This window comes from Gymnogyps californianus, chromosome 27 (assembly GCF_018139145.2).
Source record: "Gymnogyps californianus isolate 813 chromosome 27, ASM1813914v2, whole genome shotgun sequence".
NCBI classification, from domain to species: domain Eukaryota; kingdom Metazoa; phylum Chordata; class Aves; order Accipitriformes; family Cathartidae; genus Gymnogyps; species Gymnogyps californianus.
In genome coordinates this window covers 7,037,312-7,062,278 of record NC_059497.1, presented here as the reverse complement: position 1 = coordinate 7,062,278, position 24,967 = coordinate 7,037,312, and the positions used below count along the sequence as shown (strand labels likewise).

The 24,967-nt window shown below is 47.1% G+C and overlaps 1 protein-coding gene across 1 annotated transcript; it reads left to right on the top strand.

Annotated features, from left to right (window-relative positions):
- On the top strand, nt 1-24,237 carry KLHL12 (kelch like family member 12). The gene is made up of 12 exons (XM_050911518.1): nt 1-33; nt 267-464; nt 6,062-6,215; nt 7,019-7,236; nt 9,882-10,031; nt 11,886-12,000; nt 14,391-14,497; nt 15,470-15,665; nt 17,505-17,663; nt 18,873-18,971; nt 22,035-22,221; nt 22,584-24,237. Exons 2-12 carry the CDS (start codon nt 279-281, stop codon nt 22,708-22,710), a joined length of 1,698 nt encoding a protein of 565 aa, XP_050767475.1. The 5' UTR covers nt 1-33; nt 267-278; the 3' UTR covers nt 22,711-24,237.
- Nucleotides 24,238-24,967: the final 730 nt, after the last annotated feature.

Sequence of the window (24,967 nt, the reverse complement as noted above, 5' to 3'; positions counted from 1 at the left end):
GAGGTGTGCGGGCCGGGACCTCTCCCCGCGGCGGTGAGTGCGGCCGGGCCCCGGGCCCCCGCGTTTCGGCGGGGAAGCCGCGCCGTGGGGTCGCGGGGCCGCGGGCGGCCTGGGGCCGCCGGCGCGGCGCGGCACGGCGCGGGGGCGACCCGGGCGGGGCAGGGAGGGGGAGAGAGAGGGAGGGGCGGTGCGGCGCGGCGGGAGGGCGCCCCCTGGCGTCGCGGCGGGCGGGCCGTGACATGTGGCCGTGCTGGCTGTGCCCGCAGGTGCCGGGCGCCATGGCCCCCCCCAAGGACATCATGACCAACTCGCACGCCAAGTCCATCCTCAACGCCATGAACGCCCTGCGGAAGAGCAACACGCTCTGCGACGTCACCCTCCGCGTGGAGCACAAGGACTTCCCAGCCCACCGCATCGTCCTGGCCGCCTGCAGCGACTACTTCTGCGCCATGTTCACCAGCGAGGTCGGTGCGCCCCGAGACCGCGGGCTGCCGCCGGCCCTGCGTGCTCCGCGGGTGGAGGAGGCAGGGCTGCCCAACGCTCGGGCCGCTCTCTGTCAAGCTGCTCAGCAGCTGGGCCTGGATCCCCTCGTGGTGGCCCAGGATCCCCTCGTCGTGATCCTAGAGCCCTCTGGATCTCCCCGTGGTGGCCCTGGATCCCCTCGTGGTGGCCCTGGGTCTCTCTGGAGCCCCTTGTGGTGGCCCTGGAGCCCTCTGGATCCTCTTCTGGTGGCCCTGGAGCCCCTCACTGTGATTCTAGGTCTCCTCATGGTGGCTCCAGAGCCCTTTATCATGGCATGGTGGGAGTTAGAGGCTGCATTTGGGACTGTGGTCCTGAATCATTGTCTGCTGCGTGACCAACCTGTGCGCCAGATTGCTGCCAGGCTGAGCTGGCAAACCGGAAGGCTCTGATACATTTACTGATTTTTCTAGTGGTGGTTTATGGTCTTCGTGCTTCTGGGCATCTTTCTTGCCGAGGGTACCAGCCCTAGTGCAAAGCTGTGTGAGCCGTGGTGTGCGCCTTAGGCCGGGTGGTTGATTAAGGCAGCCCTTTAAAACTGAAATGGAGGGCATTTAACTCCTGTTCTGGTGTCTGTTTCGCACTGGCTGATCAGCTGGTACATGTTGGGTTGTGCTGTTGCTCTTGCAAAGAGGATGTAACCTCTCTCACTGGGGTTGGGGGTGAGACTATAAGCCCCAGTTGCTGTACTCGGCAAATCTCGCTTGTGAGGACCTTTGCTTTCACGGTATTTGCTGTATTGACTTGCACTACCTGCATGCTATTTTTCTGAATCACTGAAAGGTAATATTTGAGCTAAAGCTAGCACTCATTCGTATTGTTAAATATGAGATGCTTTGCCTGGCTTTGTCTTTTATAAGTTTGAATCAATCTTTGTGGCTTTTTCTTACAGAAGACACTTTCCTTATCCTAGCGACTTCCCCATTAGCAGGGAGAAAAATTACTAAGTAGCTCAAAGGTCCTAAAGACCTCCCTGCTAGCATAGTCGTCCTTGCAGGAGTAGGAATAATTTTCTTCTTTGTTTTATCCAGCAGTGAACACTGTTGGCAGAGCTGTCTGTGTGCCTTCTTCTTTCAGTGCTGTGTCGGGTGAGCAGGTGTCTTAGTTTTTATAGTCCTGTGCAAAGCAACCAAAAAAAGACATATGTGGACTGACCACATACCAATATATTTTCTGTCCATGCCTTCATGAAGTTTGTAAATTTGTCAGGTTTATGCTCTTTCTCTGCATAAAGGAAATGTAATTTAAAAAAAAAATACACAAAGCAAATTCAGTCCCTGGAGGCTGAAGTCCCCTGTTCGTGAATAGCTTCAAGGTGCACAGCAGCATAGCAGACTGTTTCTGCTTCTTTGTGTTTGCCTCTACGTTCCTGTCAATGCTTTTGACTTCCTGGACCTTATCTAGGCAGTCTACAGAGATCTGATCACTCTGTGTGCTACAGAATGTTCTTTGTGGCTGCTAACAAAAGCTGAGGATTGGTATACTTTGGATCTACGCTGAGATCGTCTCTCCTTCCTTCTTTAGACTCTCATTTTAACTGTAACATTGTAGTGACCTTAATTCATAGGTGTAATTCTTCCTAGAAAAATAAGTGCGTCCAGTGCCCGGTGGGCATGATTGCTCGATCTCTCATGCTCCCAAATTGCCACTGCTGTAAGGGTTTTTCTTCTTTTGCTTAGTTTGTATTTCTTCCAAATTTGCTTTTTCATATGGAAACCCCAAAATGACAAACCTGCCAAGTGGCACACACAATTACTGAGTGTTTGTGGGAGAGCGTTCTTTCCAGGAAATGACAGCTCGGTAAGCCTCAAAGTGGACCTGCTTCCTATGTGTGTCAATGACAAGTATGTTGGTGAGTGTAATGGGACAGCGTTTGGTCGCTCTCCAAACACTTGTGGGTACAGAGTGTTTTGGCCATGGCTGTAACTTGAGGGAACTCAAAATGCCATATTGCATAATGGACTAACGGTCTCTGCGAGGGCTTCCTTTGCATTTCATCGCTCGCCTCCTGCGAATTTGGGGACTACTTGGCTAGCTGTAACATGTGGCTTTTGTCAGACTTGGGCTGCACAAGGCTTTGTTCAGAACTGATCCCTGGGTTATGCCCAGTGCCATTCACGATGTTACATCTGTGCACGGCCAGTGTAGCACTGAGACTGTCATCAGAGATTATCACCATATGGAACTGCGTTTGCCAATCCGTGTGTCTCTAGTTTCCTTCCTTCTCTCACTTCTGACTTTAACATTTACTTTAAAAAGTTCTCAGTCTTACTTAGTATTAATTTCTTCCCATTTTCTGTTCCCATTTTCCAGAACGAGGAGAAGCCACTGATCACCCGTTGAACCACTGGCTTTTGACAACACTTTTCTCTGCCCCTGTGCTGAGTAGTGTGGGAAAACTGAAACGCCCATCAGTTTTACCTACAGGGTTCTTCCTTGTAATGAAAATTGAAGAGCAGTTTTAGCAAATGCTCCCCTGGATCCTAGTTGTGCACTGGCATTTCTGTGTTTGGACAAGTTAGCATAACTTGGGATGTGTTAAGAGCTGATCGTTGGCTTCACCTCAGAAAGAGACTAGTCTGTCTTCTCTTGGAGGGTATGTTGTAGAAATTGAAGGGTTTTTTCCCCCTAGATGGTGGAGAAATATTCTTCTTATTCTGAAAATAAACAACTGTTTCCAGGTTCTTACATGGTCATCTTCACTGTACTGTGAACGCCTTCCAGAATGCAGTGAGCCACATATTAGCACTGTCATGCCAGCATTTCTTTTCTCCTATAGGTGAGAAGAAACTGGAGGGGTTTATTACAATATACGTTTGTGTATCTGCATTAGTGAAGGCAAAAACGAGAAGTGGCCTTGGATAAGAAAGTGGTTCCAAAATTTTAGGCCCATTCTCCTGCAGAATGAGTTGCAGGATTTATGGATGGAATAGGAGACAGCAACATGTTTCACAACAGAGCTATGACCTGCAGCCCTTGCCGTAAGGCTTTCAGCAACTCAGGCATCCTGGGGTAAAACTCCTGATGTTTCCAAGTGACTCCCCTTAATTATGGGAATGTGTTTTCCTGGATGCTCCAGTTGATTTCTAAATCTGTACTGCTGCATACTTTTTATGACGTGCTAGAAATGTGCTTGTATTGGGGAGTATCAATCCCTAACTGCTTTACTTCCTGCTGGTTAGCAGAACTCTGATATTAAACAACAAAGAGGGAAACTAATCTGAAATTCTAACAGCAGAGATGTGTCTCATGCCACTAAACATCTGCGAAAGGAAAGCTGCTTGTACTGTGTTTTGATTAGCATTGTATGACCATAATTTTGCGTTGCTTCTGAGTCCAGATATGTGGATGTGTTGATAAAAGAGGGACTCTCTCTGTCCCAACAGCACAGCACTAAGCACTGTATACCGTTCTCTAACACTGCATATGCAGTCCGGAGCTACAGCTTAAGAGTCTTCATGAGATGTTCAGAATCAAGTTGTCTCCACTCTGAGATCCTTCTTTAAGGTATGATGCTAGGATCCCAAGTTATTCTGCATCACATACATTGTGTGAAGTTACTTGAAATATTTTCTTCCTTCCAAGCAATCTTAGCACGTGAGTAAACTGTGAGCCAAGTAACAACCAAATAGTGGAGTGTATCAGAAGTACAGGCGAAGCAGGAGGTGATCGTCTCTATAGTATTAGTGTTGTCCCCGTGGTTTGTGTTTTGGTCAACAGTATAAAGAGAGTATGTGCATGGCTGATTATTGAATATTGGTTGTGGGGACAGGAGCTTCTTTACCAGCTCCAGGCCGATCTGTGAAGAACAGATGTCTACAGCTTCTACCTGATGCAGTCTAATACATTACCCGGACGTCTGGTGCCCTTGTAATCTCCTGTCAATAGACGTTTGTAACTTCTTATCCTCTTTCTTCTAAGTATGTATGGTCTACATCTCCATTTGCTTGTTGGAATCATATGAACATCTTGTCTGATCAGTTCTGACCTTTGGTGACATTTGTGTCCTTTATCTGTTGTACCAAACAGCTTAGTCTTGTTTTGGGAATGTTTTGTCTAGCCCAAGTTAGGAACTCATTTTAGCTTCTAAATGCAATGCGTGGCCTGCCATACAGCAGGTCAGACAAGGTAATTTGCTGTTCCTTTCTGACTCTGGATGCCATAAAGTTTGTTCACTGTGTCAACAGACTTGAAAGGCCTTTTCCCGCAAATTACTCTGAGTATCACCATTCCCTCCTGTGTTTCTCTTCTCTGCTGTGAAGTGTATCTCTCTGCATCATAGAAATGGCTCAGTCTCAGCAGAGACGTTTCTTCCCTTCTGCTGCTGTGTCATCGAATGCCTCTGCAGGAATATCCTTGACTGCTCTTATTTTCTCTACTTCTGTATTACCTCCTTTTTCCACAACTGTGGCAGATTCTAAGCCAAGTGATCATGCTTTCTGTTCACTGAGTCTCTGCTCAATCTGTCTGTAACCAACTTCAGGCTCATTCTTGGCAAGAAAAGTCATGGGCTTTCATCTGAATTGTGCTTGCACTGATACTGACTACTTCTTCAGAAGTTGTGGGGAAAAAAGGTTGGTTTTGCAGTGTGCTGCATGGAGGCACCCTTCTGTTGAGGTCCATTCATGCTGACGAGCTTGCAGCTATGTGCAGGGTGTGATTAGCGAGTCCTCCTGCTAGCCCATTGTTCATGAGTCGTCAGATGCTGTGCCAGCAGCTTTGCGATGGATGCGTTGAACCACGAAGCTGATGCTTTGTGAAATATAATCTCAGTTTTGTACCTATAGAGGTGCAAATTTCGTGGATTTGCAGAATTTACTGTTCCCAAAGATTGACTGTTGAGAGGTTAACGTTCCTTGGAAAAAATAATTATTCCAAAATTATGTATCTTAGACGTGCTAAAACGGTCAGGGGACAAAGTCGGGATTGTGTAAGTACCATCACTGTATGTACTATCATTTTACTTTCAAATGTTTAAGCTAAACCTACATTTAACCTTTAACTCTGAACTTTCTGGCCAATAAATAGTCATTCTTTTTAGCAACCTTCACCATAAGCTTGCAGAATGGATCAGGAATTGAACAGTTAGGAAAGATTTTTATTTGGTTTTAGAGCGGAGTGGTGAGGTGGGGACTCCATGTAAACTGCAGCGTGTCATGCACATCCAGCCCAGGGAGGAATCCCCCTGGACTGTTCCTTGTAGTACAGCTTGGAGTTACTGCATGGAGAGGAGAGTTTAGTTGTCTTGCACAAATGACACATGTAATTTCTGCTATCTCTAATCTCAGCTTGCTCGTTTTACAATGCAGTTTGACTGTCCTCCCGATCCATAATGAACTTTGTCTCTTTCACTCACCCTGTAAGTGAATTCTGTAGGGAAATTCCCTCCTTCCCCTTATTCTTTCGGTGAGCACAAGAAAAGAAAGGACAAATCTCTGTTGAAACCTCTCTGACAGATCACATTTTAAAAAACTGCTGAGCGTTGTTGGCTTTTTGATCACATTACTGAAAAATAAACCTTTGTCTCCCTTGTAATTTACAGCTCTCAGAGAAAGATAAACCATATGTAGATATCCAGGGACTGACAGCGTCCACCATGGAAATCCTGCTAGACTTTGTATATACAGAAACTGTTCACGTGACAGTAGAAAACGTGCAAGAATTGCTCCCAGCGGCATGTCTGCTTCAGCTGAAAGGTAATTGCCAAGTATCAGCACAAATTGCACAATCACTGCAGTTTAGAGATTTGGTTTGTTTGACCTTCTGTAAATGGAAGACAGATTGTGGGAGGCATGATTTTTATAAGTACTTATGTCAAACTTCTTCTGTTGTCTTGTGCGCTGTGGTCTCATTGGTAGAGGAACTGACCTGAGTGGAAAAAAGACGATAAAACAGGTTATTGTTCCGTGCTTTGGGCTGCTGTATTTCTGCGTGAGAATTCCCAAGAGGAACTGGGGACTGTATAGCACATAAATGTTACAGCTCAGTCAACTCATAATAATAAGCAAATCCTACATGTCATTTGACCTGCCATCATAGTATGTCTGGGTCATTAACAAACTGGTTGATGTCATTGCACGTGCACCTATGGAGCTATCCCAGGCAATTATCCCAAATCCCAGGCAACTATCAAAAAGACATTGGAGAAAACCTAGAAATTTGGTAGCCATATCCACTAGCATGTACATTTTTTGTTTATAATCCATGAAGCTGAGTACAAGTCACATTTAAGTCTTTTCCTAGTATCATATTTATTTAATTTTTGCGTTTAAATAGAATAGACAGAGATCAAAACAGCCCAAACACGTGATCTACTGCTTAGTGTTTTCACATCCCTCCAAAGAAATACTTGCATGTGTGTGTTTCTGTAGTATTTTTCAGCTTGTTATTTGAGTTGGATTTTCATTATTGTTTAGAACTTTCTTTTCTGAAGCCCTTTCCAAAGCAGTGGATTGATAGTAAGCATGCAGTGCTCATTCACCCCTCCAATTTTCCGTAGGTGTGAAACAAGCTTGCTGTGAGTTTCTAGAAAGCCAGCTGGATCCATCAAATTGTTTGGGCATTCGGGATTTTGCTGAGACACACAATTGTGTTGATCTAATGCAAGCTGCAGAGGTCTTCAGCCAGAAACATTTTCCAGAGGTGGTTCAGCATGAAGAGTTTATCCTCTTAAATCAAGAAGAGGTTGAAAAGCTCATCAAGTGTGATGAAATTCAGGTAAAACCTGAAAAGTACCGTTACTGTGCAAAGCATTGAAGTAAAACGTTGAAACCAGTCAGAAATTAGTCCGTACTACTAGGGTGGACTTCTCACACAGTTCCTGAATTTGAACTTTAATTTCCAAGAAGCTCCTTCTAATTTTGTAGCCATGTAATCTGAAATTGATCAGTAACATGTAGCTTCTGTGTAAAAATTTGTTGTCACACAAGTGTTTCTTGCAAGTAAGACAATAACAGTTAGTTACCTCTGCAGAGTTCTTGTTCCCATGTCTCCTCCTTTCCCTGGAGGAGCCTTCAAAGGTTACAAAGACAAGTTGCCTCAATGCCTACATTTCAGAAACACCCCCAAGATTTTAACTTCTATTTGTAGACCTTTGCATGCTGCTCAGCAGCACAAGGAATGCATGTGTCATCCCAGGCATTTGGGTGTCCTCTACTTTTACAAGCAGCAGAATGCATGATGGTGCAGGGTAGCCTGACTCTTCAGGGAGTTATATGCAGATTTAGTTCCCTTAAGGTTGGTTTCTGGAGAATTTACTATTTGGCTGGAACCTGTCAAATACTTTTTTCCAAATTTTCTGTGAATAAGTTGAACGTTCCTTGGTAATGGGGAGCGGACTTGCTTTTTTTTATTGAGATGGACTTCATTGAGAGTTGATGTTTGCTTCAGTTCTAAAAGAAGTGATTGCTTCAATCACTATTCAGAGTTCACAGTAACATGAACTCTTAGAAGCAAACCAATGTAAGTGATATCTTTGGTGGAATTCCTGAAAAGCCAGTACAGGGGTAGCCAGAGGAGAATTCTTGATGTATGCCGTGAAAGTCTGCCTTGAAAGTGGCCTTCAGCCAAGCTGACATCCTCATGTTAATAAGCCTGCTTGAGCAACAGCATGCAAGGTAGCAGTGAAAGACCCTGGCACAGGCCGAGATCAGCAGTGGAGAAAGGCTGAGTGTGTTTGGTGTTTAACAAGCTGCAGCTTTAACACTGGGAGGGTTTGAGCTTATGTGGGTTGTGGTGAGTACTGACATAACGCTTCTGGACAGTAAAGAGGAAATAATGAGGAAGTTGAGAATGACCCAGCCAAACTAATCAGATGATCCGCACAGGCGAAGTAAAATTCGTTGTGGATTGGAAGGACCGATTCAGGCCTTGCAGACACAGCGAGGTGTGCATTCAATGTAATACCTTAAGAAGGTGAAGGGAACAAATCTAGCTGTTGCTGTGCTAGGGCAGAGGTTATGTGCTGTATCAGAGGGTACTGAGGGAGCACCCTCGGAAAATCCCCTGGCTGCTCGAGAAGTAGAATGGCAGGTCCTCACTGTGATGCCGTGTTTAGTGTTACTCATCGTTTATCAGAAAACAGAAATGATTTCATCAACAACAAGACTGTTAAATATATCAGAGGACAGTCAGCTCAGGAGGGAATAAAATAATGTGGGATTACTGCATTTAAGGAGGAGGTAGGGAAAATTGGAAACAATAAAGTACTCTGCTCTCCTTTTGTGAGCTCTAATTGTCCTTTCCCTGTAATTCAAATAGAAAGAGGCCATTTCAAATTACATTGTAGCAAACATAAATCAATGGCGTGGAAGAATTGCCTTATGTAATTAACCTCTGTGGCTCCCTGCTTCAGAACATTTCTGCAACAGACAGCTTCAAACTGAACTTCAAAGTGGACCAGTCATATATCAGTGGAGAGGCTCAATCCTCTTATTACAGTATCTCCTTTTATCTTCATATTTAATAACAGTTAACAGGCCTCATGATAATAAGTTCATGTCTGATTTGCTTTTACATTGGATGATCTGAAGACGTGCAAAAAGAAAACGAAGCCTAAATAATATATTATAGAGCTTTTTACAGTTCTTTTGCTTTTGGTAATCATAGATGTCCAAAGCACCTGAAGTTCTCTAAAAGTATCAAATGTGGATGGTTTAGTCAGTGTAATCTCTGGAAGTGGTGTAAGCACCAGCATGTGCTGGTCCTAAATGGAGAGAGAAATAAACTAGTCACAAAGTAAAATAAACAGTAGAAATAAACAGTAACATTCACGCCCCGGGATTCTCCACTCTGAAATCCAGTTGTTTATAGTGCCTTAAATGTGGATTGAAATAAAAAAACCCTTAAATGTACCTGGTATGGCGCGGGTGTTAAAGGGGCAGTGCGTGGGCACGGGACTGCAGGGGTTAAGCAAGACACTGCTCCGTAAAAAGGAAAGGTGATTCTGATCATCTTTATGATGGTCCTCCGCATTTTGCAGGACCGTAACTCCTGCTCCGCTGAGAAGTCGGGGGAGCTGCCCTGCGAGTTACTGCCTGTCACTGCGCTCTCTCAACAGTGGTGGCTCCCAGCTTCTGGCTCTGCTGTGTACCATAAAGCTCGCTTTTCTGGCACTCGTACTGCCAGTTGTTGATCTCAGCTGTAAGGAAAAAACAAATGCAGTTTTAAGGAAAAGAAAATGAGAGAATTTCATAGTGTTTGTAAATACAGCTCATGGGAATTTCCGTAACAGACTCTTACTTGAAATGTCCTGCTCTCTTGCTAGCTGTGAAGCAGCGTCAACAGCCTGGAAGTTGTCTGTTCCATGGCAGTAGCTGAAATATTATCCTGCAGTCTGGTCAGTGTGTGCCTCCTCTTTCCAGGTGGACTCTGAAGAGCCGGTTTTTGAGGCAGTTATAAACTGGGTGAAGCACTCGAAAAAAGAACGGGAAGCATCGCTGCCAGAACTGCTGCAGTACGTGCGCATGCCGCTTCTCACCCCCCGCTACATCACAGACGTCATCGACACCGAGGTATCGGCAGCCCGGGTCCATGGACACAGAACAGCTGGGAGCCAGTATCTGTGTGTGATTGCCATGTTCCCTGGTTAGACTCCTGCTGCCCGAGCAGCACATGTTGAAAGCTGCTTTCTCTGCTGATGCTTTTTGATGCTGACACTATGGAGTTGTCCCTGTTTGGCTGGAGTGCCCACTGTTTTAGTCAGAAGTAGCTTGCTGCGCCAGCAGTTACAGCATCCTACTTTTCAGCTGGGAGGGCGCCCCATCCAGAGCAATTAGTCGGTTGTCTCCTCTTGATATACGTAGCACCTTTCTGTTGTCATCCGTTATAGTTTCTAACAAGTTATTTCTGCCTTTCATTCATAAGCGCTAGCAGGTCTCCTTCTCTAGACTGAAGGCTGCTGACATGCGATCCTAGGGAGGAAATGGCTCCTCAGAAGTTGTTTTAGGCGCAGATGGCAAGCGTGTACCTTTGAATGAGAAGGACAGCAGCTGTGTGGGTCCAGGGCCAACACACAGCTAAGAGCCATATCTAATCCTGCTGCTTTGTGTGGCTGGGGTGTTGCAGAGGCAAACCAAAATGTGGATGATGGTAAGAGATAATTAAGCTTTTGCAGTGGAAGGTTAATTCCAAACAGGAAGTGATGCTGACGCCATGCAAGGTTTGACAGGAGGGTACAGAGAAGTTCAAACCAGCATTCTGGTTTGATGGTGATGTGAGGTAATCAGTGGTTACTGGCCTTTGTCACCTGACAGGTGCTGAATGTTGAATGACAGACTTCTCTACATAGAGAAATGCCTGATGTAGCAACATTCATCTCTAATGTGATACAGCTGCCTTTTACGGATGTTCTTGCATAAGGGCAGCTAACAGGCAGTTAAGTTGTGCCAGAGCTAAAATGTGTTTAGTCAGATTGTTATGGTCCACTTTAAACTGAAGTTGAAGCTAACACGAAAGGGACTGGTACCAAAACAATTAGATCTGTTCCAAAACCAGCCCAAGATAGCGTGTATACAGGGCCTCAGCTTTCTTACTGCACAGGATGGCCTCTCCAGTCTGGAAGTGACACACACTGGTGGGACATCATCATCTCGGGGCAGCATGGAGAGTAGAGTGTTGGCCCTGTGTGCCATCATCTGCTCTGAACACCCTGGCCTTCTTGCACAAGCACCAAGAACTTGTAAATCTTAATTTATTGCAGCAGCATATAGCACCAAACACCCAAAGGGAACTAAATGCTGAACATTCGGGGAGGTTGGTTTAGGCCTTCAGCCAGGGAAAGGAATTACATGGCACTATGCAAGGAGGAGATGAAACTGTCCTTGGGCTGCAGTGCCCCCCGCTTCTTTTAAAGAAGACATTACTGCTTCTGCTGTCTCTTCGTAGCTCCATGTCCCTTGTGCACAGGGATCAAGCTAATAGATCCAGCTAAACTGCTTCGATGTGCTGTGCTCCTTGTTTCTTCTTTGATGGCAGGTGCATGCTGAGAGTTGATTATGTGGGGCAGATCCAGCCAAACTGGTTTCAGGTGTAGCTTCACTGCCAGTCCCCCTTCTCAGACATACTTCTGCTGGCTTAAATGTGACAGAAGTGGCTTTTCCTTAGTTTTCCAATATAGTTATTTTCATTATGGAACCTGCAGTGCCAGACTTTGCGTGAGAACTGAGCCATATCTTTTCAGCTGCAGTCCAGTCTTAAGTTGTCTTTGCATTTCCTTGCGTGCAGTATTTGCACCACGACACTACTAGCAACAGCCTGCACACAAGTTATTTAATGCTGTCTGAACTGACGAGAGTTGGCTTTAGGACAGTTCTTATGAGGGATCTTAAAATACATTGCATGTACCAGTGACTCATGTTTTTCCTCAGCCTTTTATACGATGCAGTCTGCAGTGCAGAGACCTCGTAGATGAAGCTAAGAAATTTCATCTTCGGCCCGAGCTCCGGAGTCAGATGCAAGGACCGAGGACAAGAGCACGTCTAGGTGAGCAGCAAAGGAAAGGACGCTGAGAAGGTCTGGGGCATTGGCAGGTTTTGTATTATACACCATGTCTAGTGCCTTGTAATTGTACTGAAGTGCTTCACATCAGTAACTTGTCAATCCACAGTCCCCAGCGGTACAGAAAGGGGACTGGAGCAAAGGACAGAGGTATGGGGTTTTTTTCAGAGCAGAATTGCTTAGTGGCAATGTGGGGACTAGTTGGTTGCCTTTAATCCCAGGCCTCTGCTGTAACCATAAAACCAGTTTTCTGAGTTGCTGGTGCCTCCAGATATGTTTGTCTCAGCATGCAGCTGCCCAAGAAGTGTGGGAAGAGTTTCTTCCTGTCTGAAAAGGCAGGTATCAGTGTCAGAAACAAAAAGAGCTGTGAGGTGAGAGACAGCTGTGGTACAGTGAAGATAAGTTTTCAACAGGCAATCTCAGAGGGGAAGGCACAAGGGGGGAGATGGAGAAGTCCCTCTTGCCTTTCAGAGGTACTTTTTTTTCCCTAGTCTTGTTAAGGCAAATATATGATGATTTCTTCCTCTATATCAGTAACTCCTACCAAGCACAGTCACTGAATTGTTGGGAAAATGCTTGGCTTAGGGGTGTAAGCACTTGAGAGCAACTTAAACAGTAGGAATGACCTACAGAAGACAGAAAAGTATTTTAATGGCTTCTTTTTGACTGTGGCCGTTCCCCACCTGATGCCCCCTCTCTTATCTTCAGACTCACTCTCTCAGGACTGTCCCTGCCATGCCTTTATCCCGGGCACACTCACAGGGCACTGCCATCGGTGCCAGCATTGACCGCTCTTCCTGCAGGCAAACCTCCCTGCGTGTTCTCCAGTGCTGCTGCTTGTGTAGTGGAGAGGGACCCAGAAAAACCCTTTGTGGCTATTTCCTGTTCTTAACGCTGTTTTAGGGGACAGAAAGCAGTTTAACCACTAAAGGAGGAGGGCAGATTAGGTTTGTCAGAGACACACATTGATTAAACTTTTTTGGCCTGAAGGGAATGTTGTTATGATGTGGTTTGACCTTCAGCATAGTCCAGGCCACAGCGTGTCTCCTGTTTTTGTGGGAACATCCTACATCGGTTTCAACGACATGCAGTTCAGCTCAACCTGTCATTTTAGAAAGACACATTTCATTTTGTTCTTAGCTGAAATGCTTCACCTGATAAAGGAGACATCACAAAACTGTTCTGTTGTTTAATTGTACAGGCAAAAACTGTGCACCTTATTGCTAAGGTTCATCTTCTGGATTCAGCCCTAGCTTTTTTAATTGATTCAATACCATCTGCTATCAGCAATGCTCTTATCATGTGTCACTTATAAACTGTGATCAAGTTGTGTATTAACCTTCTACGGGATAAACTGAAATGATTGCACTTTTAGCTGTTATACTGGACAGGAGGCTTTCCAAGTTGTTGCTGGAGCTCTTTTGTGAATCCTTCCCAGTTATTTTTTTTATATTATTCTTCTTCATCTGAGGTGGCAGCTGGTTTGCTTTGTGACAGACAGGGTCTCGTTAAATCTTTGTTGCTTGGTGTTCAGTCCTTCTGCAATGAAAAGCTGGACAGTTCTAAACTCTAGTAAAACTCCCTGTTACAGAAAGGGCCCAAGGGATCCAGGAGATGCTCATCTATTTTTAAAACTATGATAGAAGCCTACCTTCAAGGCAAGCATTACAAGGGAAGTTAAAACTCTCCAGGTCACAAGTGTTATTTAACAGTCATGGAGAAAGTAAGAAAAATTCAGGGACCATCTCAGAGAAAAGAAAGTAGAGGGAAGGCAACTTTGAAATAAAATACATAAGACTTAAGAGACAATTCCTGGGAAAATATTTCATTAATTTTTCAGGCTTCAGTCAGCCTGACTTGTTTCTCGGTGAAGTGGTGAACAAAGGTGCCACCTGGTCTGGATGTCACTTGCAAACAAGGGGAGAAGGCCTTATTTTGTGAGGAGGCTGCAGGGCAGCAGCCATCCTCCTTCAGCTTTCATGGGGTGGTACGAGGTTTGGGAAAAAATCATGGAAAGAATACGAAAGAAGATATAAACGAGCCAACTTCAGCACCTAACTTAGCCAGCTTGTCTTCTCAAAGTGCCTCTAATATTAGGAGGAACAGCCCTCCAGCAGACAGCTCCGAGCACCTGGGTTAGTCTTACTGCCACGTACCCTGGAAGAGTTTCTCTCTCTTCTTCCCTGCTGAGGATAGAGGGAGTCCAAGTGCCGGTAGACAGGTTAGGTGCCTGCTTCAGAGTAGTGGTGAAAACAGGGATTTAGAGGCAGCTTGTTGCACCAGGGAAGGCTCAGTGTTTCTTCAGGTGCTTCCCTTGAGGTGACCCTTTGGTTGTGAAGGGATTGACTTGACTTTGCTCTCCCTCTTTGCTCTAGGAGCTAATGAAGTCCTGCTTGTGATCGGCGGCTTTGGCAGCCAGCAGTCACCTATTGATGTTGTGGAGAAATACGACCCGAAGACTCAGGAGTGGAGTTTCTTGCCAGTAAGGGACCATTTTTGACCACCACTGGGTTGAACAGGCTGTGATCAAACACTGATCCTGTAGCATCAGCTATATAGCATTCCTCTTTGGGCTATCTTACTTTGCATTCTGCTTAGAATTTCTGACAGAAATTCTTTAGAGTTGCTGAGGTTTACATAGCGAATGCTGAAACCACTTCACATTTGCAGATTTGCTAAGTAAGCTTCGTATAAGAGGAGGTTGTCGTATTTCTAATCAGATGAGCCTACAGAGACCCACATCTTTGTTGTGGGAGTGAGAGCTATCATGTTTCTCATTGAAGGGGTGTTAAGTTTTAAGGTTAGTAATGATAATTGAAATGTCAATAGGAATAGTATAATCAGTCCTGCTTTCAGGGAGGCTGTATGATCTCTCTGGTTTCATTGTTTCTGAGCATAACGGGAGATAGTAAGGAGGAGAGAATTCCTGCACTGAGGACTATTCCTACCCAAATTTAAAATCACCTTTATCTATGTGAAATGGTGGAGAACTGCCTCTTCTTTAATATTGCTAATCATAGAAGACCCAGTATCACCTGGTGTCCCAAAATTCTCTTCTTTTTTGGAGACTAAAAGCTTCAGGTATTTTCATCAAATATTCTGAGTCTCCACATTTTCCCATTAACAGTCTCTGCAGGGAGCCAGTGGAAGGCACACAAACCTCCAAGATGCATCAAAGATTCAGTAACAGCATAAGATAAATGATATTTAATGCAAAATATTTTAGTGCAAAGAGACCTGGCCATGAGAAGAGAGCATGGCAGAGACAGAGTATGGGCAGAGAAAGGCAGATGCAGTCGTTAAGGCTGTATCCTTTAAATCTATAGTGCTGTTTGCCTCTGTGGTAGTGGGCCATTTTCCAAAAGAGCAGCAAAAGAGGATGGAAGAACAGTGGTTGGTCCCCACGCATGAGTGTTATTTCCTCTCCTTGACCTTTTTGTTTTTACTGTTTCAGAGCATCACCCGTAAGAGGCGCTACGTTGCTACAGTGTCCCTGCATGATCGGATCTATGTGATTGGGGGGTATGACGGTCGCTCTCGTCTCAGCTCGGTGGAGTGCTTGGATTATACATCAGATGAGGATGGTATCTGGTACTCCGTGGCTCCGATGAATGTACGGCGAGGCCTGGCAGGAGCCACGACCCTTGGAGGTATGTCCTGGTCACCGTACTGACAGAGCAGTACAGCCTGGTCAGTTCTCATCCTGAAATGCCCTGAGCTGGTATGTGCAGAGTGGGATGGCTCCGAGGGAGGGGGTGAGTCTGAAATTCTGCCTTCTCATCGTTTCGATGTAGAAATGGAAAACTTGCCCACATATCCTGAGAGGAGCTCTGCCTCCGCTTCATTCTTACGGCATGCGTCTGTGCATTGAGGGAAAGGAACTCTGAGGGATTATGGAGTGGGAAGCTCTCAGGGTGGTGACAGTGTCGCGTATTACTGAGCACAGGACACCAAGTACAGCAATAACCATCCAGCACTGGAGAGAGGCTGAAACTGGAGCATGTGCAGAGAAGGATTCTTAGGACAGACTTGGAAGAAGAAAACTACTGAGTGTGCTGGTTTGGGCTGGGATAGAGTTAAGTTTCTTCACAGTAGCCAGTATGGGGCTGTGTTTTGGGTTTGTGCTGAAAACAGTGTTGATAATTCAGGGATGTTTTTGTTATTGCTGAGCAGTGCTTGCACAGAGTCAAGGCCTTTTCTGCTCCTCACCCCACCCCACCAGCGAGGAGGCTGGGGGTGCACGAGAAGCTGGGAGGGGACACAGCCGGGACAGCTGACCCCAGCTGACCAAAGGGATATTCTATACCATAGGACGTCATGCTCAGCATATAAAGCTGGGGGAAGAAGCGGGAAGGGGGGGATGTTTGGAGTGATGGCATTTGTCTTCCCAAGTCACCGTTAGGCGTGATGGAGCCCTGCCTTCCTGGAGATGGCTGAACACCTGCCTGCCGATGGGGAGTGGGGAATGAATTCCTTGTTTTGTTTTGCTTGTGGGCATGGCTTTTGCTTTACCTATTGAACTGTCTTTATCTCAACCCACCAGTTTTCTCACTTTTACTCTTCCGATTCTCTCCCCCATCCCGACGTGGGAGGAGTGAGCGAGCGGCTGTGTGGGGCTTAGTTGCTGGCTGGGGTTAAACCACGACACTGAGCAAACCAGAACACTTCAGCTTGCTTATGCGGGCAAAGCAAAGCCCAAGAGGGGATATGATTGTTCTCTATGAGTAGAACTTGGCACCAGAAGGAAATGGGCAATGTAAGAATTGAATAAGAACAAATGGTTATAAACAGGCCAGGAAAACGTTGGTGTGGAAGTAAGAGAAAGTTTTCTAGCAATTAAAATAGCAGTCACTCTAATGAATATTCTGTGCTTTAATACTTATATTAGAATATCTTCTTAATAATTAATATTGGTTAAATGAATAACATTTAGATTGTTAATAATCTATTGTAATGAAAATTCTGTTAAAAATGCAGCTGCTTTGAAGATGACAGATTTGTGAAAGCGTTGCAAGAATTAGGTTCTTCAGTATAAGGGACTGATCTTGATGATCCAGACATGTCTTTTGGATCTTCTTTCCTTTTGCTGCCTGTGAGTTTACTACCTTGCAGGCATTTACTTTGGGGAGGTGCTGACGTGACACTAGTGATAGGCAGTGTTTGGGCATGGCAGTGTTTCAGTGGGTTCCGTAGCACGAAAAAAATAACTGGGTTATATGCGTGTTCTCTTTCATCTGTCAGGAAGAAGCAGATTTAAGGGCCAGATGGGTTTTATGTTTGTTTTGTTTGTTGGGTCTCTGTGCAGGCTAATGCAGTGAGCTAGGGTGAGGAGACTGGGTTTGTTTTGGCTCCGAATGTGCCAAGATTTGTAGTTGTTCCTGTATTTTGCAGTCCATGTTGTAGTTTTGGTCCGTCTGTGAGGGTCTTCTTGCTCCATGTGCATGCTTGATACTTGACTCGCTGAGTCCAACCTCTGTCTAACATTGCAGACATGATCTATGTTTCCGGTGGGTTTGATGGAAGCCGACGTCACACCAGTATGGAACGATACGACCCGAACATTGATCAGTGGAGTATGCTGGGAGACATGCAGACAGCACGGGAAGGAGCAGGGCTTGTTGTAGCTAATGGAGTTATCTACTGCCTCGGTAGGTACCCTTAGCACCTCTAGGCATTCTGCAAATATTTGCTTTTTACAGAAATGACAGTGCAGATGCTGTCTGTGGGGAGCACTAATCACGTTATGTCCAGGTTAGAAGAGAAGGTTTAACTTCACTGCACGGGGCACTGCACAGCTCTGTCGGTGAATGCAGCCTGTGCTCACCATTACCATCACAATGGCTTAGACTGGAGCTGCCATGTAACTACAGTAAATGCTGTCAGAAGTAAATTGGACACAATTGGCCAACATTTGAGGGACGGCTGAAGCGTGGGGGGTGAGCAGCGCCAGCTGAGGTTTGCGTGGACTGGGCAGTGGCTAAAATGCCCTAGAGATGAAGCAGATAGCCACAGGACAGAGGGTGCATCTGCTCCACACAAAGCAGTGTTGGCTGTAGTGCTCCAGAAATGTATCCGGAGCCATATGTTTTCCAGCTCCTTTCTGTAGCACTCGTTTCATTTTCAGAGACCCATGCCAGCTGTGAATACGGTGAGAGTGCTAGAGGGCAAATCACTCTGAAGACTTCAGTAAGCTTGTTCTGTAGATGCACCTTCTGGGCCCCAGAAAAGGCAGACCCAGCACTGTACCAACATTTGTTGCAGTCCTGTTCCTGGGGAGTCACAGATATTGGACACTGGTTTATGGGTTTCACTTCCCTCTCTCAAATTTCTCTTCCTCACGCTGTCCCCCGAGGCAGATGCCAGCATGCTGCTCCTTTGCTGAAGCTGCACAATGAGATTTCTTGGTATCCTCTTGTGAAACAGCCCTTTGAGATGTCCCAGCGTACACTTTGTGTAGCCTCCTAGCGTCAGCTGGCGGCTGCGGGCTGCAGCACACAGACCCTGAGTCAGCGCCAGGTCTGGAAGCTGTACATCTGCTTTAGCAGGACAGCGTCAGCGTTGGCATCAGGCAGCTTTGGGCAGTGCGGTGCTAACCTGGTTGTACTGGTTTGGAGAGGCGATGCTCTCTCCCAGCACGGCCCCGTGCATTGCAGGGGCAGAACTCGCTCTGAGCTGGCTCTGGTCTGGCATTGCGAGCTGCAGAGATCCTCTTTGTTCCACCAGCCCCGGCGTGCTGTGAGTTGTGCTGATTGCAGCGCGACGTTGTGCTAAGGATGAAGCAGGCATGTTATTGCTCTCTACACAGAAAACATTTTCCAGAAGTCAGACCCATGGTTTGCTCCTGTATTTTGTTTCAGGTGGCTATGATGGGCTGAACATACTGAATTCTGTAGAGAGGTATGATCCCCACACTGGACACTGGACAAATGTCACCCCAATGGCCACTAAGCGCTCAGGTAAGAGCCCACAGTGCCTGGAGGTCAAAATGGTTTGTGCTGCGCTGAGGAAGCAGTCACTGCTGGCTTGTTCTGCTGCCCTGGAGGATGCTGACTGGCCCCAGTGGGTGGTTTGGCTTTGAGAAGGGATGATTTTAGGATATGCTGACTTAACTCCTCAAGAGAAAGATTAATTTTCACATGCCTGATGTCTCCATCCCGTGCTAAGATGTGTATAGAGGAATGGAGGGGGTGTTTATGGGTTACAGGGAGGGAGAGGAAGTCCTGTGTGACTTCCATAACTAGGAACAGTGCACAGCTTGGAGAAAAGCTAGCAAGGCACAAACTACAGACTGTACTGCAAGACAGTGGGACAGTTTGCTAAGTCAGTGCTTGTCAGCTGCACAGACATGGCAAAGGCAGGAGTGCTCTGGCAGGCTGCTGCTTCCCCTGCACTCTGCTTTGTGAAATGCTGGGCCTCAGCTCCTGGGGCAGCAGTAACGCAGAGAGCAGCACTGCCAGAGCAGCGTCACACTGCAGCAGTCTTACGCTAATGACTTGAAACATGGTGCAGTCACACGTTAATTATCCCACACCAACTCTTAGTTTGTCTTTCCTGCTTGGCGTTCTATCTGAGCTTTAAGTTTGGCAGCTGTATCTAGGAGAAAAATATAGTTTAAATCCTACTTTTGGAATAAGTTTCTGTCTCGGCTCTCCTTCATTTCTCAAAGGAGTTCCTGTGGGGCTCATGCAGCTCCTGTGTGCTCAAGGGTTGGCCCTCTGCTATTGCACTGCGCCTCAGGGCGCCTGCCCCAGACCTTCACGGCTGTGCTAGCGAGCAGCCGTGGCCTTGCTCAGCCGTGCGTGGACGGGCAGGATGCTCAGTGCCTCCACAGCTTTGTGGTTCTCAATGGAGTTGTTCTGCTGTGGTTACAGGCCCTCTTTCAAAACCCTTTTGAAGCTGCTTTTTCGCTAGTTCTTTCAATAAATGTCCTTTACAATTAGCCTAGGCAGCATTGTTTCTGTTTGCTCTCTGCTGCAGTGTTCTTGTTTAGGGACAAGTGCTGGTTACTCAATTAAAACTCGTTTCTGTTCTAGAAACATTTAAGCTTGATTGTGCCTGCAGTGGCATTCACCAAAACCCCAAGCTTTAAATATTTACTCCTGTGACAGGGCTATTCCTGTTAAGTGTGGGTTGGAAAGTATTTCCCATATGCCAAGAATGGATTTGATTTAGAAGTTGGTTGCTTTCCACATCCAGGAAGACCCCACGCTCAAACACGTGATAAAATCTGCAGGTTTTCCTACGTCAGAGGCAACATGTGAGACCTATCCACGGATCTCTAGAAAGCTTAAGGATGGGACGGCTTTCCCCAAGGGGTCTGTTCTGTGCACCAGAGAAGATGGCTTCAGCAAGACCAAAAGCAAAGAGTTCAAGGGGAAAGCCTTTTATAAGAAGCATTTCCCAGGTCCATGCTAGCTTCCCACAAGACCTGGAGGCTTTTGGTAGCAGTGCCTCAGCCCACAGAGCAGGTTCCTCGGTGCCACAAGTGAGCAGGAACATTGTGAGGCTCTTGACCCCAGCACTGACTCAGCCAGGTTCCTTCCTCAGTGCTGTGACCTGGAGCACTGAGATCTGAAACAGGGGTGCGCCCAAGAACGTTTTTTGGCCCAGGTTTTTGTGCTGCCACTCTGTGGTACTAACACCCCGAACTACTAGTAGCTTAGATACCAGTTGCACTTGCAACCTCCATCCTGGTTATCAGTTCCAGTCCATCCATCCTGGTGACCTTGGATCCTGTAGGACTTCTTTTGCCCCAAGGCTTTGACACTCTTTCTAGAGCTGTCTGCATGCAGGTCTTTGAATTCCTAGAAAGACTGGGACTAAAAGTAATCTTGCCTTTATTCACAGAGATTGTCTCCTTGTTTCTCTTCATCTCTTAGGACAGATTCTGGAGGTAGGCCACCCCTCAGAAACCATGGCCATATTGCATTGCTAGACCCGACTTCCCTGATTAGGCCTTGGTCTGGTCTCTCTTCTCAGCCAAAGTCTTCCTCACTGAAGCTATCAGAGAGGCCGTCGGGGCAGCCTGGCCATTCCCAGCTGGTTTGGTGCTCTCAGCAAGGACAGACAGTGAAAGTGAGGTTGCATTTAGTGGAACAGAAAGTCTCTTACACCCTGTTTGTAGAATAAACAGATTGGTGCCCAAGAGCTGCAGGGTAGCTGGCTTGTTTCCTTCGGGATATTCATCATTGCAACATGGTGATGGTAACAGCCTGACAGGGTTTACTCTGCTCTCGAGATGCAGCTCGAAACAGCAACGGCTGTTGGCAAGAGCACCTAAGGCCACTAAGTGCAGTTATCTTACTGCGTTCTTTGGTGCTTTACCTGAAGGGAGCTGCAGATGAGGAACAGAGGCTGGCGGAGGTTTATTTTCTGCTGTGGTCATAAATTCCCAGTTGGGCCAACTGTATTATTGACTGCTGTTACTGGCTCGGGTGAGAACAGCTGTTCAGACAGATGCTTCGGCCACTTACACCTCTGTGACTGCGCAGTGGACACCAGTTTTCATTTCCCTGCCTCCCAGAGGAGCAACGTCAAAGAAATCCCTTCTCCAGCTTCACATGGAGCAGTGTCGTTCTCCTTGCTACAGCCAGGGGCTGGGTGACACCAGGGAGCCAGAAACACCAGAGCAACCTGTCTCTGTGGTGGCAGAGTCCCAGCCGGGTCCCCGCCAGCAGAGCGAGCTTTGTGCTGGTCTGTTCAGGGGGTCGGGGTGTCTTTCAGCCAAGGTGAACATCTCATGTTGCTAGTGCTGCCCTGGCTGCAGTGTTGCTCAGTCCCCCTTATGCCAGAGATTCAGCAGCATTTGGTAGAGTTACAGGTTTTCATGTATCGTGTTGGAGACAACAACAACGGAAGACACTGGGTTATGACAGCTCTTTTGTGGGAGATACAAGCGTAAGAAAATGTCCTCTGAAGAGAGAGGAACTGACCTAGTTCAGGCTTGTAACAGCGAGCCCCGGGCACGGTGCTGACGGTGTCGCTCATGGGTGTAACTGTGCCATCTTCTCTCTCTCCAGGGGCCGGAGTGGCTCTGCTGAATGACCATATTTATGTAGTTGGTGGGTTCGATGGGACGGCACATCTCTCCTCTGTGGAAGCCTACAATATTCGCACTGATTCCTGGACAACTGTAACAAGCATGACAACCCCCCGCTGCTACGTAGGGGCCACTGTGCTGCGGGGAAGGCTGTATGCAATCGCTGGGTAAGCGGCTGCCCTGGGCTGGAAAGGGAGATGCCCTGCATGCCTGTTTGCTGGAACAAGTGAGTTGAGGTGATGCAGCCTGCTGCCCTGTTTCAGGTGGCCTCTCCTTGCATTTACCTTTCAAGCTTTATGAGAGGAGACAGCCCACAGAGTCACCGTGCCCAACCTAAATAGGCAGCGTGATGGTCCGGGACCAAGACAGGCAGGAGAGCGGCAGCAGACAGAAAAGGGAGCCTAATGCAGTGGTTTCATTTCAGGCCACTCCTGCTGTACGCAGCTGCCTGGCCTCCCTGGAAGGGCTCTGAACACCTCAACGTCTTCCCTCAGCGGCATCCCTCACCTGTAACTTTCTGTCCTTGCAGATACGATGGCAACTCGCTGCTGAGCAGCATTGAGTGCTATGATCCCATCATTGACAACTGGGAAGTGGTAACCTCCCTGGGGATGCAGCGCTGTGACGCTGGAGTCTGCGTCCTTCGGGAGAAGTGATCTGGAGGGAACTTACAAAGAAGAACATCCTAAAAAGTCTCGGCTGGAGGAAGAGTCCCAAGTGATTTGCAGTGACTGTTCTTGAGAGTTGGGGATGCTGTGGAAATAGACACCAGAACAGCAGCTTTCTGTGCTGCTTTTGACTAGAGCATGTGCATAAACGTGTTATCTCCGCAGTCATTTGAAATCGGGGGCTCTGTGTGAAGCTGGAGAGAGGTGGTGAAGTAGGTCAGGAGAAGCTGCATTCTCTGCTGTTCCTGTGGCTCAGTCTATCGGCAGAGCAGAGATGCCCCCAGCCTTGGCGTCAGCCAGCCTGGTGAATGCTTCCAAGGACATGTACATACAACTGGGTGGTCTCTTCAGCCACTGCAGGACCACGCGGGTCCTCTGGCTGCTCTCAGCCACCTGGATGCGTGGGGGTGAATCCAGCTGCTCTTATGTTCCAGCTTCAAATCATCTTGTACATACTGAATGTTTAAACATGCTCCTCAAGCGCACATCAGTGCAGAGCCAAATTGAGTGAGCGTGTGTAAGGGGGTCCTGCACTGTAGCTGCGTCTGCAGGTTCCTCACAGGTCTGCACACAAAAGGAGTCGCAGATGAAAGCTGTCAACTACTGAGACCCAAAAGCCTGAGGCTGCAGGGGGCAGAGGGAAAAGCTCATTGCCTGGTGTAGAAGCAGGTCTGCAGCATTTGTGCTCTGATCAGGGGGCTCAGCAAGGTTCATCACATCATATTTCCCTCAAAAAGTTTGACAGACCCAGCTGCAAAGCGCTGCGTTTTCTGGCAGCAGGAGCCTTGCTGTGATGCGGCAGTGCCTTTGCTCCCACCCCTGTGGGGACATCACCTTGCAGAGGCTGAGGCCCTGAAAGTAGGGACACAATTGCTACTATCCCTGTAGATCTTGCTGGTGAGCGACTGGGGTTCGTCCCTGGACAGGCCTCTGTCCAGCGCACCCACGTCAGCCTTTCAGTCAAGTTCATTGTGTTGATTTGGCTTTTATCTAGGGTTTTTCTGCTTCCAGAGCCGTTTTGGAGTGACATCCCGGATTCTGTTTTGCCCTTTGTTCTCAGCTGTTTATTCCCCTGCCTCGTAACTCCACATCGTCTTACACTAGCTATCCTTCGCCTGCCCCACGAACTCCAAGTGAGAGCTTCATCACTGGCTCACTAGAGCACTCTCTCCTCAGCATGTCTCCTGCCTTGCTGCATTTCTGGGAGCATGGGCTCTCCTCTGCCGTCAGCTTGGCCCCTGCAGTGCCTGGGCTCTGTGTAGTGCTGCTCGTTGAGCTTACTGCTGACTCCTTGCTTGGGGGACAGGGTGGGATCAGGGACGTGGTAGCATGACTTAATTATGCACTTTCAGCCAACGCTCTGACCTTCTGCGTTTGTTTCTATCACACAAGTGTTCTGTGGTTTTGTTTCCTATGTTTATTTTTTAATGAAAATATAAAGAATAAAATATTTCCTGAGCCAGTGGGAATTTAGCTTCTGTTCTCTCCCTTCAAGACATTTGTCTAACTGCAGCATGGAGGGTACGTACAAACCCCGTGTTAGACCAGGCAGCCACCGTCAGCTGTGCCTCTGCCCTGCAGCGTCAGCGGGGTAGTGAAAAACAACTGCTCCACCTGTTGAGATCCACAGCACAAAAACCCATCAGGCCTGGAGGACTTGCTAACTGGGGGTGAATTTGTTGCACGATCTGCTTGAGAAGAGTGTGGCAGCAGAGATGAGGAAAAGACTGTGATAATACTGTTACAATAGAGCCCACAGTCGCAAAAAATAACAGCTTGTTGGCCCACCATGGAAATGTGGGATGAATGGAGCCCAGTATTAATTCGTCTGTCAACGGTGTGGCTACAAAATACCCTCCTGGTTTCCCTCTCCAAAACCTTCTGTTGATTTCAAAGCAAATGGCAGCGTCCTGCCCCCGCAGCCTTCGCTGACTCTGAATGCTCTCCCCACTGCCCGGTCCCCTAGCAAACACCTCACCTGTTATTCTCGATTTTAAATAGCCTCTCCTGACACATCTCCCTCACAATGAACTTCTCTGTCGCTCTGTAGCCAGCGAGAGGATGTGAGGAACCAAAAAGGTAAAAGGTCCCATTTGGGAGAGTGCAGTATTCACGAGGAAGCACTCACTGATTTTGTACGTGGATCTGTCTTACCCCGTGTACCTCTGACACCTGCAGGGAGACGGGCACGTGGAGGGGGATTTTCCAGGCTCCAGTACGGAACCCAGAGCTGTCAGCAGCTCCT